Raw genomic sequence first — 17,744 nt, 5'->3', positions numbered from 1 at the left:
GGCATTTATATTTTTTTACGTTCAGCATACAGTGTGGAAAATTCAAATTTTACATTAATCATTACAACATATATTGAAAAAAGTATGCTATGCAGCATATAACTTTAATTTTGAACTCCTCAGAATGTCACGCGCTGAGGCAACATTTTTTTAAGCAATATTTACGAAATCATAGCAAAGAAAAAATTGTTTTATTTCCACAGACATTATTTATAAACTGACCTAGGTTTCAACAATATTCACCGTCATTATCAAGATTATCATTACATTTTTTATCTTTATATCGATTCTCAATTTACACAAGGATCGCCTTAGATGCTAAACTCAATATTTACGAAAGCGGAAAGTACGTATTTGTCTTGAAAAGCACAACCACGGTGGAATCTCCTTAAACGGACGCAAAGCCAAGGTTGAGGGTGTGCCAGGGGTAAGACAAGAGTGACAGCGACGGAGTCGTGGCGACGCAAAGGAATTCCTTCGGAGGTAGAAGTTTTCGGGACACGAGTATCCTCTCGGCGGGAACCGCACAAAGCATTCAACCTTCCGAACGCCGCGCCGCGACACCTCCCCCCTACTCCGTCCTCGCCTCAATTTTCTCGAGTGAGTGGCAGGACTGTTTAACCCGGAGTTGCGTGACCTCTTTCCCTGCCCTCGGGGACGACCGTGCCCGAAGTGGCTGTGGGACACAGGGTGAAAAAATCTGCGTGAAACTCCGAGGAACTGCTTGCAGACTGCAAGTGAGGTGCCCGTCCACGAAATTTACCGTCCTAGCAACCCCTCAAGCTTCCTAGCAAATTTACAAGAGGGCTCAAGTTGCCTGAGCAGAAACCGAAACTGAGGTCAACATTGAAGCACCCATTACTTCAGTATTAAAATAGAAAATGGACGAAATGTTTTCAAAGAAAATACCTATGGATGGCTGCTGTAAAAATCATGACAATTTTCTATCGTGGTGAAGATTAATTTGATTGGTAATGATCTTTCCAATCGAAAAACAACTTGAAAACAATCACATTCGTCGAAAACAGCCAATAATTACGTGATCATGGATATTGCCATTTAAATATAGTTTTCATGCGCGGAAGTCGATAATCAATCTTGTTTATATTTGCTATAAAATCGAGGGCTAATGAGAATGGGTTAAGTAAAAATGTTTCATACACAATATAGCGGTAAATGTAAAGACGAATCCATTCTTTCACGGGAATAAGCAAAAAAATATTTTTTATTCATGACAAATTTTGCATTGGTGTATCTAAGTTTGTTGCTATACATATTAGCATATACATTATACATATTAAAAATTGTACCTAAATTTCTGAATAATATCTAGTTTATGGCTACAATTTATTCAAATATGTATTGCTAAAGGCGTAATGAAAATTCACTAACTCTACAACGTAATAACGTAATGAAAATGACATAAAAATAAAAATTATTTCACAAAAACAGTCTTCCTTCACAGTCATCATTGTTGATGTAAATATCATACTGAAAGCTGAATGAAAGAAAAACAAATATTCAACGTTTACTATTCGTAGATTGGCAAGGTACAAACTTACAGGACTTCATAGAGGGATCAATAAAAAAGTTATTCCTTTTTTAAATTTTGGTAAAATATAATTGCTCCCGTTTCACAAAAATTACTCGTGACGACGCTTCGCATAAAAATAAGGCTCAGGGTAAAAATCACAGCTTATGTACCGTAATAAAAATAGTTAACTAATTGCATATACTAAAACGTATCAAGTACACCGCAACTGAGATTATATAAACACGACCCTTGAGAAAAAACTTCGAAAGCAGTAATCTTCTCTAATTTTAATTTTTATTGTTCTCGACTTTCCTCTTATCGAAATTGCACGAATAAATTTTAAGGTCACAGGCAATAAGGCAGAAAAATAAAACGATATAAAAGGGAAAATGAACACGAGTCTCCAAAGAGATCTCAGATTGCTCAGCCCAATTCTAATATCACTACTCGGTCTATTAAAGACAGAAAAAACACGCGGGAGTGAACTCCGAGGGAAACATAAAGCCGGGCAATCATCCGACGTGGGGCCGAGACTTATTGCCTTGATAGACGCGCACCCAGGGAGAGCAAAAACTAAGCGAATCATGAAAGATATTCAAGTGATGAGAAAGCCACCGAGTGGAAAATTGGAGCCGAGAAGTCTTTAAGGAAAGTAATTTTCCTTTGGCGATATCGGATTCGGAAACTAAGCGAGGGAGAAATATGAATAGGGTGGATGGCAGGCTTAAATGAGCAGGGGTTGATTGAGGGGTTCGAAAACGCTGGTACGGTGGATTAAACTTAATACTGGCACTGAATACAAAAAAAAAACAACGTTCTTCTTACATTGGTCTCTTGAAAGAAGTTCGTTGAAACGCGAAAAAAGAAACGAAAGGTATGCGATTTCAAATAATTCGCAGAATCTAAAAATAAAATAATGCTATGAAAAGCTCAATAAATTATTTCGGGGAAAATTTTATTTCATAGTATGATGAAATATATTTTGACCACTAAATCAAGAGATTAAGTTCTACCGTTTGAGTCCTGGAAAAATTCACTTTAAAATTCTTATAATTATGGTCTCGCAATAAGTCATACCTGAAGCAGAGGAAAAAAGCATAATTATATTTAAAAATCAAAAGTGTTGATTATCTTAATATTCGCGTTTATTGGATCCAAATACAGAAATATTTTACAACTATTTTAAATGCAAAAGCATTTTTTATTTTGCAGTTTTGAACTCGACAAAAGATGAATACAATGATTTTAGTATGTTTTTAATCATCTATAGGGAAACAATGACTGAAAACTGCTACACATATATTTTTTTTAATTCCCCCTGCTTAAAATAAAGTTTTGGAAGTGATAATAAATGAATTATATGAGCCATAAGTTTGCCTTGGAGGTAGGAATTTATTTTAAAAAGTTTATATGAGTAGCATGCATGGCGATTGCTTGGGAATAAAACATGACTTTGCTGACCGTAAGCCGAAATGAAATGACGGAAGGTGAGTCACCATTGGCGCTAAGAAGAGAGTTGGACTGCTATCGATACTGTCATTCACCTTATGGATACACGCTTAAGACTTTCGGAAAACTCGTTTATCCGAGATAATGTTGAGCTCCTATTCATGTTTATCTCCGATTTTAGCTGGCAACAGCGTAATTTAATAAACTATGACGTCGCAACCTGGTTAATTTCGAGATCTTCCTAAATGAGTAATGAGGCCAGGCTATGGATTCACATGGAACAAAAAGGGGGATTCGATTTTAGAACTACTTTTTTTAAACGCAGAATTTGCAAATAAACCACTCAAATATGTGATACAAGTTGGGAAATAAGAACATTAATAATTTAAAGTAAATAAAAGAAAAGTAAATGATAAGCAAATAAAATGTCAAAGACCTCGAATGTGCGAAAGCGATACTTGAGAGGCGTGAGCCGACTAGGTACGGCAGACGGAAAACATAAAACAGAGTCAGTCACCACTTAGAGGACAGCTAAAAGTTTGAGGCCGGATGGCAAGCTGTTGAGCGGCTGGACGACGAATTACGTAGATAACGTAAAAGAAGTTTAGCGGGATGGGTATAAATGCGATTCGTGCATTAAAATATCTACCTTCTTTAATTGAGAGTTACGAGTGCATGAGGGATTCATTTACGAGTTTACGAGAGATGCGAACACATAAAAAATTGAGATATTTATTTTTAATACAGGAAAAATAACATTTAAAGGAATACAGATTAAAATAAAATCACGAAAAATACGGCACACCTAAAGAATATTTCTTAGAGAATATTTCCCGATATGTCATTACAAACAGACTATCACAAATAATAAAATTATATTCACTTTAAATCCTGTTGCCTTACTTCACCTTAACAAAAAACTATAAACTTGGAAACCCTAATGGGAAACATAAGGATTACCATTCTTATATGCATATGAAAATGATCTTTAACTGAGCTTTCGAGTAGCTTGGACAAGAAATTTAAATGTTAGCCGTGACAAGCGCATCTTTCCGTGATAACGGTGAAGCAGCACACCAGAAATTTTTGGATATTTTCTTACAAACGCACAGGAAGAAACCAAAATCATGCAGAACACACGAGATTGTTTTCAATTCCAAGGCCATAGCAAGTTTAGGTATTTGGGAGTATGTTGTTTTGAGGGGACAGGCAAGAGTTACGAGGGAATAAAATTTAATAATAATTTAGTCTTTGGAAAGAATTTTATGTCGATAATTTAGAAAAAATTTATCTTATAGTGGAACGTAAGTAGTCTTGAAAGATAATTATAAGGATCTATCATTAAAAGAATGGGTTATAAACAGCGTAGAACCTTGAATTCGAACAGGGCAATGGTATGAAATTACCGGAATTTTCCTTTAATTTGCACACGTTAAAAGAGGATGAAGAAGTAATGCGAGCACTAGTGCCGACAGATAATATCGAATAAGAACTGGATAGCACAAGATAATAAGCAGCGAATGCAACCAATACGTACCCTTAGATACTTCTTTATCTTATGTCAACCTTCAGCAGGAAAACAAAACGCTAAGTATGCATTTACCAGTAGAACTAGGGAGATTTTATTATCTTAAACATTTTTGAACATCCCCATTTTAAGCTTGAGTCAAAATAAGCCTGATTATTTGAGATGATTATCACAGTAGATCGCTTTAGCTAAGTAACTCGACGGTCACCAAATTCATATCCTGAAAGTGCGACTTGTTGTTTGAAAATAAATTTGTTACTTTTCCCAAAGTTTGAGCACAACTAGTAACAACCATTACTGGTTATAAAAATTGAATACAACAAAATAAGCTAGAAATAGACGTACGTCGGCGAGTACACTATGTAGGATGATATTAAAATTTCATTTTTAAGTTACAAGGACTGAATACTTCATCCTTTTATCCACATCAAACGCACACTAACTTGCTATTTAAGCGAGCAAATAAAGGAAAAAATCATTATAATACTCCGTGGCCTTAAATACTGAGAAAATTAAGGAATTGGATGGAGCAAAAAATCTTAAAAACAAAAATTGATTTTTTTAGGCTAGTTATCATAAAAAGGTACACATGACGTAAATTCACAAATAAATGTCACCGGTTTCAAATGCAACATAATATAATTATGATTTGGTATTAAGACGGTTTTACTGCGTTGGAAAGCAAGACAAAAAGGCTATCAGAAGTAATGCAGACATCAATTTATTGAAACATCGAGAATGAATTCCGAAGTGCCTGTGCCATTAATTCGCCTGGAATTCCGAGTCTCTTTTTTTACACAACGCGACAGTTGCCAAACTGCCCTGACTGCTTCATCTCGACTATATCCTGGGATACTGAAATGGAAATGTGCCTCCCACGGTAAATTTACGACCGTACCCTCGAACGGTGAATGCTTCCGTGTTCCTTCTCAGCATCGCCGATTCGCCTCCCTTCCTGTCAAACGTACCCGTTCCCTCCATCATTGATCAAAGAAATACTTAAAAGAAGTCGGTAATAGTATGTTAATCCGCAAAATCAGACCGTAACATTTATTACGTTTACGGATATGAGGTAAAAAAAATACAGATGGTACGGCAAGTAAAAAAAATCTAGGATATGGCTATTATATCTGCATTTCAACCAAATTTCAAAAAATTTACTTCTTAAGTATATACCATCAAAAAGCCATACCACCACCAAATACCACCAAAAGTATGATATAAAATCGCCAATGCATCGTTGGACTAGAGCTAATATTACGCTTAAGATAGTAGTCAGAGTTGTTGAACTAACCCTATGTTGCAATAAAATTTGCATATGAATGAAACTCTCAATAAGGGAACGAGACTAATGCAAGAGGGTATAAATAAAGGATATTTCCAAAAAAAATCATTGAAATCAATTAATATTGACATCCATAGATTTCGTAAGAAGAAGGTAGTAAATATATGTATCTCAATCAACCACACGTGAAAAGAGGCTTTGATAGAAGAAAATACAAGGAGTACATCTTTTAAAAAAAACATCACGCTATCACTCAAGAAGTTCATGCACACATCGCTCAGTCCGAGAAAAAAACAATTTCAATACCATTCTCAATTGAAATTTTAGCGTTAATAATTTCTGTACCAAAAGTGGACCCACAGAAATAATTACTAATAATCTGTCCTAAATCTTAGACTTTGCAGTACTTTGTAGTTTATACTTTTTACTAATAAAAATAATTATTTTTTAATAAAGTAATTTAGAAAATAATTGAAGACATGTAAGACCTCGATAACGGACTAATTAGGGTATTAAGTAATTTTATTCCTAATAAAAAACTTAAAACTATCAATTTCGCCTTGTAAGATGAGAGCATGACAAATAATTGATTTTAAAACCCTTAATTCTCATACTTTATGAAAGATAAAAACCACACACTGAGCAGTGTTGGATGACATATTTCGTTCTGATTTAATTCAGAATCTTATCGAGTAATACTTGGAATCCCTTCTTCATTAACTTCGATAATAATTGATAAGCAAAAATACGTTAAAACGCACAGAAAAGAGAAAACCCTCATACTATTGATATTGTTAATTATTTTTATGAATATCAGCGGCAATGAACCTAAAAGCAAAAGTAGGTTCGCGCTCTTAATCGGCGAGCGTGATCAGGGAACTGTTCAAGTGAAGTGAAAGACCTTCACTGATCACGCTCTTCGATCAAGATCTTCTTCGAATGCAGGTAAATAGGTGCAATTTTCTAACGAAAAACTTAAAATTGTAAGAACATTTTTCAAACTCTAATTGGTACGTAAGAAATTATAAAATCGTAGTCAACAAGCCGTTCTTCTGGAAACTACGATAGGTCTGTAGTTCCTTCCACATTATGTGTCATTCCATAGGCACACCACGGCATTGATGCGGAATGCATACTAATTGTAAGCTATTTCCATTGCCTCCTCCTCATTCTCTTTAGAGTTCCGAGTGCGTTAAATAATTTAGCTAACCATAAAACAAATATAACAGCAACATCCAGTCCGTCCATCCCAGCCAGGTGGAATACATAAGATTTCAAGTCAATAAAAAAACTGTCTTCATTTCTTAAAATATAACGGAATTAAAAGTGATACTGTTTCGTTCATTATTGCAAATAAATATTTAAAAAATAATATATCATATTAATGCAGTTGATTAGTCAGGTCAGAACTGGATGGAATTCAAGTCAATTCGAAAACAAATTGAAAAAAAAAAACAAACATTGATATCCAAAAAATACAACCAATCAAAATGTGTCACAATTCTTTGCACTGAATTCCAAAGAGCGATTTTTCAAATTAATTCAATCGGTTAGTCTCTTTAGTATTCAGAGGTGAAAGTTACACAGAATCCTGAAATTCGTTTCGCCTCTCAGAGATTATTCCCACTCCACGAGCAAAAGGCCAGGGCAATGAGTTCGTCGAACTTCTCACACCACTGATACGCTGATCAGGGAGTCCAAAGACGTTACTCAACATCGAAATGGAGCCAGAAACTACCTCAGTTTCATGTCACGTGTCGTAAACGTGTGTTGGGTACATGGAAGATGGGCGTGTGATACATAATGTCATTCGCATTATGCGAAACGAAGGAACCCTGCCACTTGGCAGTGACCTAAAGTTGAACAATTCTGGAAAGGGCGCGTAGCATGATAATCACTAACGCTTATGGCTCTCTAAATCTGAAGTAGATGTGGCGATGTTAAATGGAGGCGACGAAATATATGCTTCGCAAGTAATGTTAGGAATATACTTTCGGCCTTGAATAAAATCATTCCTCGTGAAGTAAGTTAAAACTCGATTTTTAAATCTAGAGGTTCGAGTAAAGTGTCGAGGAGAGCATGCAGCTTTGAATGCTTACAGATGACATAATCTCCACCCAACTCCCTTGCTGGAATATACACCAGTTGAAGGCACACAGTTAAACAAATACTAAATACACATGAAATGGATTGACGCATAACATAAACTCCACCCAACTCCTTTGCTAGAATATGCACCAGTTGATGGTATGAAGTTAAACAAATACTAAATACGCATTGAATGGATACCTTAAGTAATGGACATGTACAGAACACGAAGGTAACAGGATATAGCAGTCATAAGTTTTAATGCCTATGAAAAATAGATATAAAACCAAATGGGTTCAATACTTTCGCTTGTTTCGAGTTTTCGTGGAGAAATTAAAACATATTATTCACAAAACTCACGTAGCTATCAGTATCTGTTAATGTTGAAGTTGAGATAAAATTATGAAAAAAAGAGATTCTGAATTTTAATTCCACAAAATGCGTCTAGAAAAGTTCACATTAAAAGATAACTTATGTTTGATAAAACTGATGCAGCGGAATGAGAAATAAAAACATAAGAGAAGATGTTTCATTTCAACTTCCGAACACCTACCTGAGCCTCGTTCCACAGTAGGTCCTCCGAGACGTCCAGTCGGGTCGTAATTTTTGGGTCCCGTAATCATTGAGACCAGCTCGCTGCTAACAAGAAGTACAACCAGTTGGGGATGTTTGAATATCTTGAGCAAATAAGGAGATCACGGTGACGTAAAAATAGCTATCAAGTTCTTTTCTTCTCGGAAACAAGTCCGATAAATACACCTAAATAACGGTGGGCATTAGTCTGCTTTGCTGGATAGGCCTTGGGAGCTCAGGAGTCCGTAAAATTTCACGGTAGGAAAGATAAAGCTCGCCGAAAACAACACAAATGGCTTCAACTGTATACAGTCGTTGCACCCATGTTCAATAATCAATTTAAGCGCGCATACGGACCAGCAAGGCGCGCCGCCATCCGTCCGACGCGCCAATCATTTCAGCATACCAGACCAAGTCAACAAATGTGTTTTATGGTTCACTTAAATTCAAAGAAATTCTGTATTTACGAGCTATACAGTATAGTAATTACGTTATTACTTTTTTCTAATAACCACGCAAAAAATTAATAAGGGTGTAAGAACGAGCTAGAGTAAGTATTTGTTGAAAATAGCTATATTTCAGTGCACCGCATTGAATAACTGAGAAATAAGTAAACTCAAACGGCTCTTCCAAGAATGGAATTCAAATCGAGCAAATCAGTGTGCGCCTGATTTGCCTAACAAATAAAGAATTGCAGTTTGAACCCGAAGACGGGAGCTGGGATGCGCCCGAAACTCTTAAAAAAAATTAACCCGGAAACAATCATCAATTTAATCACCGCGGAAGCCTCCGTAATAAACTCATAATATTTTCCATTCAAAAAAATTCTGTGAAAAAATAATATGCCTCAATACACTTCGCTTTTCAGAACACTTCATTTTCTTTTCAGTCATTTATGAAACATGAGAGAGTGGCACCATATTAAACCATCCATTACGTAGAAAGTAAAATTAGAGAATATTCCTACAAAATGAACGCAAGTGCAAACATAAAATAATGGACAGAATCACAAATTAAGCCATAGAATAGCATTTATCTATGATGAAAATGTGTGATGGTAAATTTATTCTCTTTCACTCAGTCATTACCTGACACCAGTATAGATATTTACACAAAATTCAGCACTCATTCTTTAATTGAATAAACTTTCGCACGTCGGTACAATATAGAGTCAATCATTTGATGACTGGTTCAGCTACGCACATAAAGAATATTTGATAGATTGGCCGACTAGAATGTGTTTCTCTGGGTATTCCGATCAGAAAAAAACCGTCACCAAGCGCAGAAGCCAAAGAATAAAATTCTACAATTGACAACAAAAATAGATGGCGGGCAGGATGTATAACTCCATGGAGATGCTACCCATCTACAGCTGACATGCCTAATCGCGACATCTAAATAATTAAGAAAAATTATAAATGTGTAACACAGTTGTCTTCCGCAGACTGGCCTCTTTGTGCCTTTCGGGTTATCCTCCACGTTTTTTGTTCAATGATGACGACGAATGGTGACTTTTTTACGATCTCCGCTACGTAATGAAGACTGAAACCGCAAATATAGCCTTAGTTGACCAAATAACGCGGGAAAGAACCTGAAAGACTAGTTTTCACTAAGTATACGGAAATGTGAAAACCGTATGTGAAGAAAGTGAAGACCATCTCTGAGGACTGTAGCCATTGCGCATGGATCCGAAATAAAACTGAAAGAAAATCCTTCCCGCTGGCGAGGCGGGAGATGAGTGGAGCGAAATGAAAGGGAGCATTCATCTTTACTCGGCCACACAAAGCGAGAGAGAGAGAGAGAGCGAGGAATAATCTTCCTCTCCCACCGAAACGACACGAGTGGGCGAGGAAGGAAAGAGGATGGGAGAGCGAAGGGTCCATGGGACGTCCTTTTGATTCGATGGTTAAGTTCCTATGGCGACCGCCGTGTTTTCCAAGCGGAGCAAACAACCTCGGGTCGATACTCGGTTCAAGAACTCCAAGAGAGGAGGAGTTGACTCGAGACGACGATAATAAAAAAAGGGAAGGGACGAACGAACGAAAGGGAGTTTCCTAGAAGATGTCTGGCATGGGGTTTCCCCCTCCCCCCACTCCTCGAGATCCACCAGGCGACATCTCTCCTCTTCTCTGATAATTCAAGATCGGCAGCAAGGTTGTGACACAAGAAACTTTCAGAATTTTTTTTCAGGGTGCATTAATGATTGATTCGACCGGCGCCAACTTTTCCAGTTCGGTTTTGAATTCGCAGGCGCTAACTCTTTCCACGGTCTGCCGCGAAAGATGACATCAAAAAGGATCAAAATGAGTGGGGATACGAAGGTTATGTTTCAAACAGGGCTTCGAGGGAGGAATAGCGGATTTATGCGGAAAGAGAGAGAACGGCAAAACAGGTGTCCCTCCCGTTTCCAATCATGAAATGATTCCTTCAAATTACCTACGTTCTCTTCCTTCATTTTAAGGAAGATCAATTGAGAGAATAATTTTAATCATTCCTTTTCCATGAAATTTCCAAGTAGCTGCTTAACTTTTTCTTCAATTGACAGAAGATAAAGAATTAAGTTTTTATCTCGTATTTCCTGTAAATTACATCTGAAATCCCCATGCTTATACAGGCTCTCAGCACAATGGCAGTATAGGCGTGGGAAAATGGTTAACAACGGAATATAGATGCAGTTTTGATAGAAAACTGATACAACCGCGTTATAACGCAAAAAATAATGATAAAAAATAAAACGGTGCACGCTGTCATACTATTTTTTGAGTTATTGGCGGACTGTTATTAAATGGAAGCATAATGGCTGGATGAAAATGGCGCCAATGTTGGCTAAAGTAGATTGGAAAAGTGTTCATTTTACATAATTTATACACTTAACAGCTACATTATGCACAGAATTATTTTACTTACAAACCTAGAAGAGAGAGAGTCAAACCTTTCTGTAAAAAAATACGTGAAAAGTATGTTTTGAATGGTGCAGTCACTGCTGCATTACACTTTATTACCCTTTAAATGAAGAAGTTTACGTTACTCATAATCTCTTATACACCCCCTGCACCTTTTCCTCATCAACCTTCTCTTACTCAACTTCAAATCCGACCCACGCTTCCGTTACATCGATTGTGACCGTGTGTTTGGTGACTTGTCGACTACGCGATCGACCGATGTATCCCCCCAGGACTCAACCAAGGAAGGTTGAGAGAAATCAAGTTAAAATTCCTTTTCGAAAGAATTCACAGTAAAAAAAACAAGCGACGGATAATGCGCCTGAAAACTATTGAATCACGAATGATGGAGCATCGTAAATCCTCTTACACCGAAAGATATATCACTTCATTTCCAATCCAAGAAAAAAATATTCCCTATTAAAAGGCAAAGGGTGAGGCATAGGTAATAACAGAAGCAGAGAAAAAATATGGACGCATAAAGGCGTACCCAGGATCAAAACTAGAGGGGCCAGCCGTGGTCATTCAAGTGTTAATACAGAAAAGGTTAAGAAACCAAAATTTCAAAAAAAAATCAAACAGCACTTTAAATTACATATTTTATATCACTTTCCTTGAATTTAAAGAACTTTTTTTACTTTCTTTTTGAACTAAATTTACTTTTGGTTCTAGAGGGGGGGGCAGCTCCTCCCCCTGGCCCCCACTGGGTGCGCCCATGTAGACGCATTCAAGAGGTTATAGAGTTTATAGAGGAATAATTATGAAGATCGGATAGATGGCAAGAGTAACAGGGATGACCTAAGAAAAGTGGGAGAAAGAAGTCTTCAGAAAGTCTTCCTGAGAGAAGAGCGGGATAACTTTATTGGCCACAATGTAAGAAATGATGGTCTGATGAAATCAATCATCTTAACAGGAAAGATGAGTGTAGATCTGCGGCAAACCAATCCCAGGCTTGGCGACCAATGACGATGTTGATGGTGATAATTGGAGCCCACAATTGCAATCATTTAAATGATTGATGATGACCCGATACATGTTTACCGAGTATTCAATTCATCGCAATATCCCACAGCACCAGAGGAGATCCCGGAAAACAGTGCGCAGAATAATGGAGAGTGGGAGGGAGGGAGGGAGGAAGAAAAAAAGAGAAACGTGGCGGAAGTGATGGAGGCTGGGTTGGTGAGATTGGAGATCGATGAAGTTGGTCGGCCGTCGTCGACTGTTGTGAACGCCGCCGAGGGAAAAAAAATATCCGACGCGCAACAGAAAAGAAGAAAAGAGTGGCTTTTAGGACGAATAGAAGGGGGAGATATGCAAGGAGAAATGTCCGTACAAATACATGGGAATCTCCGCGAATAGCAGAAAGAGGACGTGGGTATTTTCCTACACGACTTTGAGATGAAAACGAATGTCAGTTACGAGGGAAATATTTGCAAAATGTATCGATGAAGGAAATAACTCAATCTTCGAGTTTTTTTCAATAGGAGATATCGATGCTTGTCAATATCTCATTGCGAGTGATTAGGGTTTTTAAAAGAGTTACCTCGCTTCACGGTTTAAAAAGTGTTGATAATTACAGCACGTACACACAGTAGTGCTCTCTCTAGAATTACATGAATCCCGATACATCCCCCTTAATTTATTTTATCAGCGGTGGAAAAGGACACAGAATACTTAATAATGCTAGCAATTAAAATTTTATGACAGATCTTAACGCAAATTTTGTTGATTCTGTGATAGCGGGCAGTTTTTAGTCTACAGCCTCGAAAATCGAGAATGTACAACAATACTGTTACATTATAGATGTATATTTAATTGAGTTTATGCTACGCTATTAATTAATTCTTCACACTTCCTATGAAGGCGTGGGGGTTGGTACCAGCGTTATATTACTCCTTCACAACAAGCATAGCGCCATAATGAAACCGGATTCTAAACATTCCTTCTAGGAGAAAGATATCGCTCCAACCATCTTGGACTTTCAAGGACAACTTGAAGAAGTCAAAGATTCCTCGAGGAGTTTCTCCGACAGGTGAAAAATAGAATGAAAAACTTCTCTTCCCGAAAATTTCTGTCATAGAAGGAGCTAAGGTGAAGGTAGTGCAGGTAGAAACTTTCATGTACAGGCGATTAACAGCGACCACATACAGCAAATAACGGTGTTTAAAGAAGGTTATTACCGGGAAATGTAGGAATGCTGTTAGGAACTTTTCATTTGCTCTCATACATATAAAATGGCAGGAAAGGAATAATTCTCCGTCCAATTAATTGTAAAGCAGATATTAGTCTGAATTTAAATTTCCAAAGTAACTAGGAGGATAAATTACATACACAGCTACTTAGGGAGATCGAAGAAGTCGGAAACCTTACAATAAAACGTTTTTAGAGTTAAAATACCCATAAGAGTCGAATGATCAGTTTGGTATATACAACAGAAACTTCAATTGAAGGGATGAAATACCTAAGAAAGTCACACTTTCAAACGCATTCAATCATTACTCATTGAGTGCGCTACTGGGAAAAATCAAATCAGAAACAAAGCAAATATTTAGCGTTCACCCGTAAGAAATCGTTCGTGAAGACTCATTTATTGAGAAACAAACAATATGAATTAAAATTTAATGGGATGCCTCGGAGGTGTGGATCATATTTTCATTAAAAAGGTCGATTTCGCGGTATTTTGGGAACGGGTCATTCTTCTTCAAATGAAGCGGTAACTCATAAACACCAGTGGCTATAACAGAATAGAGTAGATTGCCGTGTCAAGCGAAAAAATTAGAAAAAATACTGGTATAAGCAAAAGTAGGTTAAGCCTCAATTGAAACTGAAGTAGGACATTTTGCCCTGAAGGTAGCGTTTAGCGAAGAACAACCAATGATTTCGTGCAAAACGAACGATTATTCCAGACAGCAAAACTATCAGTCACGGTTAAAATATTATATTAGAATTATTCACATCACTCCTAGCGAAGAAATTACGTTCATCAAGCGATATCAGGACAATAAACACAAATGAGAGAGAAATAGAACAACGATACAACAATCAATCCAGATTAAATATTCAGATTTTCGCGGAAGCGGTAATTATGCAATTATTCAGAACCTTAACGAACCCATTCTGAACTGCTGTAACCCGTCCAGCAGGAATTCTAAATGAGATATGATAAATACATATAATCTCGAATACTGTGCATACCCTTTAAATGTCTCACATGAATATAAACGAATTCTGTACAAGAACATTACATATCAACTTGTTCGGCAAATCATCTTAACTCTTTCTAACCCAGAGCTGCTTCTGGGAGAATTTAAATTTCAATACTTCTCATTTTTAAATGTAAATATTTTCTACTCAATCATACTTATTGTTCCAGCTACATATTTCGCCGATAAACCTTGTAGCACAAAAGAATGCGTGGTTTAAATCTTTCCAGAATAGACTTATAAAATCGTTCGCATTTTTTATGTTACTTAGTAGCAACATTGGGTTATAATGAGTTAATAATCAAAGCTATCTAACAAAAATCGGATGAAAATAATTCAATAGAAAGCTAAAGCTGTCACCAAATAACGAATGCCAGAATTACAAAAAATCAGACAATCAGAACGCAGCAAAAACTCAAAGTCCCAATAAAACCAAGACGTAGTAGCATTTCCTAGAATTGGTGGCCTAATTACAAAAATTTTAGAGCGTCGTCAGTGTAAATTTGCGGTCAAAATAAATGTAGAGTATTGCAGTGCAGCATAAATAGTGCACATTTCACGATTGAAATATCTCCGATCCATAATGGTATAAATATCTGATAAATTATTAATAAATGAATTAATTTAAAATTAAGACCTCATTTTCAGCCATTGCCTAAATCCTTTTCGAGCCAACACTTTCGAAAACTTTAATTTGTGAGAACCTAATTGGCTATGATGCATCTTCACATTTTTGAAATCATTCACATGTAAAAACACATATTGAAAAACCTATCTTTTACCCGAAAAAGACAAATATAATGTATAACCACTATTTCCAGAAACATTCGGTACAACCATATAAACTAAAAGGAAATGCGGAGAATGGACACTAAAGAACAATAAATATCATAGGATTGAGCAAATTTTCGAGATGCGGTGGTAGGCCACGTAAATACGTGCGGATAATTTCCATCTAAACAAGTAACACATCAATCGGAATCACTTATTACAAGGATTGCAATATCATAGATTATGAGAAATAGTGAGGCATTTTTATTTCTATTCGTACTTGTGACGTTAAAATGAGGAATATCAGGCGTAAATCTTTACTTTCGGATCTACGACTCCAAAAATAGTTACACCTACCTCAACCTGGGTATTCTTCTCCATGCCTCAGTCATAAAAATAAACACATTCGACAATTTACGACAAATATAACTCACGCGCTTTCAAAATTTCATTCCATGCACTTTTAGCCATAGCATATAAACAGCTATTCCATATGAGAAAATGCGATTGTTCACGTCTGTAATAAAAAGTCGCACAGTTAAAATATTAACATAATAGATATATTCACGAATATTTTCGAGGAAAAGCGAAAAACAGAATGAAACTAACGGGAAATGTAAAACATAAATCAGGTAGGATAGGTTCCAACCAATAAAAAATATTGAAAAATAACGCTAAACCAACAAACATTAGTAGCACTGGGGAATTCTAATAGTATAATTGAAATTTCAGGACACAAGCCCACGTCTTATGATGAATTTCAACAAAAAATTAGAACTTGCGCCGTAAAATTGAAAATCAGTACCACGAAACATATAAAACATATTATACAAAGAGTTTTACGTATTTTAAGATCCCCACTGGAAACCTAAACAGCAGTGCCAATAATGCGGGATATTAAATTGTAATAAAATAATAATCAATTCCGGATCTTTTACTCTACTGACTTATTTGTGGTAGTAATTGAGTTTGAACTCGGATCACAAATCGACCGTAATTTCTGTTGCCACTGCGTTAACTAGAACACCTGGCACAAGAAAAATTGCGTACTCAAGAACAGTAAAATGATTTCTACGTACATAAACCAAGATGGCACAAGAAAATCGCAAGAATAAAGCGATACCATAGAGAACATTTATAATCAAATTACTAAGATGGCCGTGAACATAAAATCTAGCTTAGATTATATGAAGGAAGTGACAAAATTAAATCCCTAAATGCGTACAGCCACCCTCTGGACCATCGATGCTGGAAACCAAGGGTCCACGCGAATACAACAGGGAAGATGACCTGGAGAGAGACGCTTTTCGTGGGGGATGGGGGTGCGAGGAAACATGAGGTGGGGGAGAGCGGAAGAAGGGGGTGAATCGGAGAGGGTGGGCCAACTGTTGCGTCTGCCCCCCTCCCACCTCGCCAACCCCCGCTCGCATGTCCACAAACAGGGGTGGGAAAACAACACGAGGAAGGACCACGTTGCACTCACCGACCCGCGGAGGCTGCTGCATTACGAGACGGCGAGGGCGCCACCGGGCCGAAGGATCTCGAAGTCCCCCGGGAAGCGGCCTCGGCAGCTGAAGGCACCACGACCGCAACGACATCCTCCATGTCGTCCGCCCGCACCGTCCCCGGCTTCATCTCCATGTCCGTCATCATGGCGACGGCTCTTCGAAAGACAAAAAAAGATGCGAGCCGGTGTGAAGAACAAAAACCAAGGAGGAGAGGAGGAGGTCTTGGACCTCAACGAATGAGCTCCACTCCCTCGTCACACGTGCGCCAGATACTTTTCCTGGCAAACTCGCCAAGAAGCTCACACGTGAAGGGAAGGGAGCACGTTGCCGAAGTATGGATAGATCACCACAAGGAGAATCGAGAGGGGGGCGTACTCGATACGTGCACGGGGGATGAACACCTCACTGTGAGACGAAGTGGGAATCAACAACACACAGAGCACACACGTAAAACCGACACAAGGCGAGGGACAATATCACTCGGGCGTTCACGATGACACACTGCCGATGCTTTAACCGGCTCACTCACACAAAAGACGACGACGCGAGAGAGGCAAACGTTCACGTAATTCTCTCCCTCTCTTTCCCCCCCTCTCCGCCATCAAACGCTCCCCCCCTCTTTCCCGCTCTTCGGCACACCACCCTCCCCCACCGTATCTGCCGCCGTCGACGATTTTAGACGCGGGGGCTGGCAAAGGAGCGATGAACGCTCGCGGTCTGTCGTCTCTCTCTCGTGCAACTAAAGGGGAACGCAGGGAAGAAAGAACTGCGACCAGAACGAGCTGCCGGCGGCTGCGAGGCGGTGCGAAGGGGGGAAAAAGAGCCACCACGAGACACGACACTGGCGGCCAACAACATACATT

The 17,744-nt window shown here is 38.0% G+C and overlaps 1 protein-coding gene across 3 annotated transcripts in view; it reads right to left on the bottom strand.

Annotated features, from left to right (window-relative positions):
* Positions 1-17,433, bottom strand: part of LOC124158224 (protein NDRG3) — a 131,701-nt gene extending 114,268 nt beyond the window's left edge. For 2 of the 3 annotated variants that reach the window (XR_006864738.1, XM_046533416.1), the window contains exon 1: positions 16,857-17,036. Coding sequence is in view for 2 of the 3 variants with exons in the window: in XM_046533416.1 (XP_046389372.1) it covers positions 16,857-17,026 (170 nt within the window). In the remaining variant the exon portion in view is untranslated. Of the gene's footprint in view, positions 1-16,856 lie in introns of all 3 variants that reach the window. The other variant, XM_046533438.1, reaches the window with a different exon arrangement.
* Positions 17,434-17,744: the final 311 nt, after the last annotated feature.

This window comes from Ischnura elegans, chromosome 1, assembly GCF_921293095.1.
Source record: "Ischnura elegans chromosome 1, ioIscEleg1.1, whole genome shotgun sequence".
Classification (NCBI taxonomy): domain Eukaryota; kingdom Metazoa; phylum Arthropoda; class Insecta; order Odonata; family Coenagrionidae; genus Ischnura; species Ischnura elegans.
Note: the sequence above shows the minus strand (reverse complement) of the source record. Positions and strands in the feature narration are given on the sequence as shown.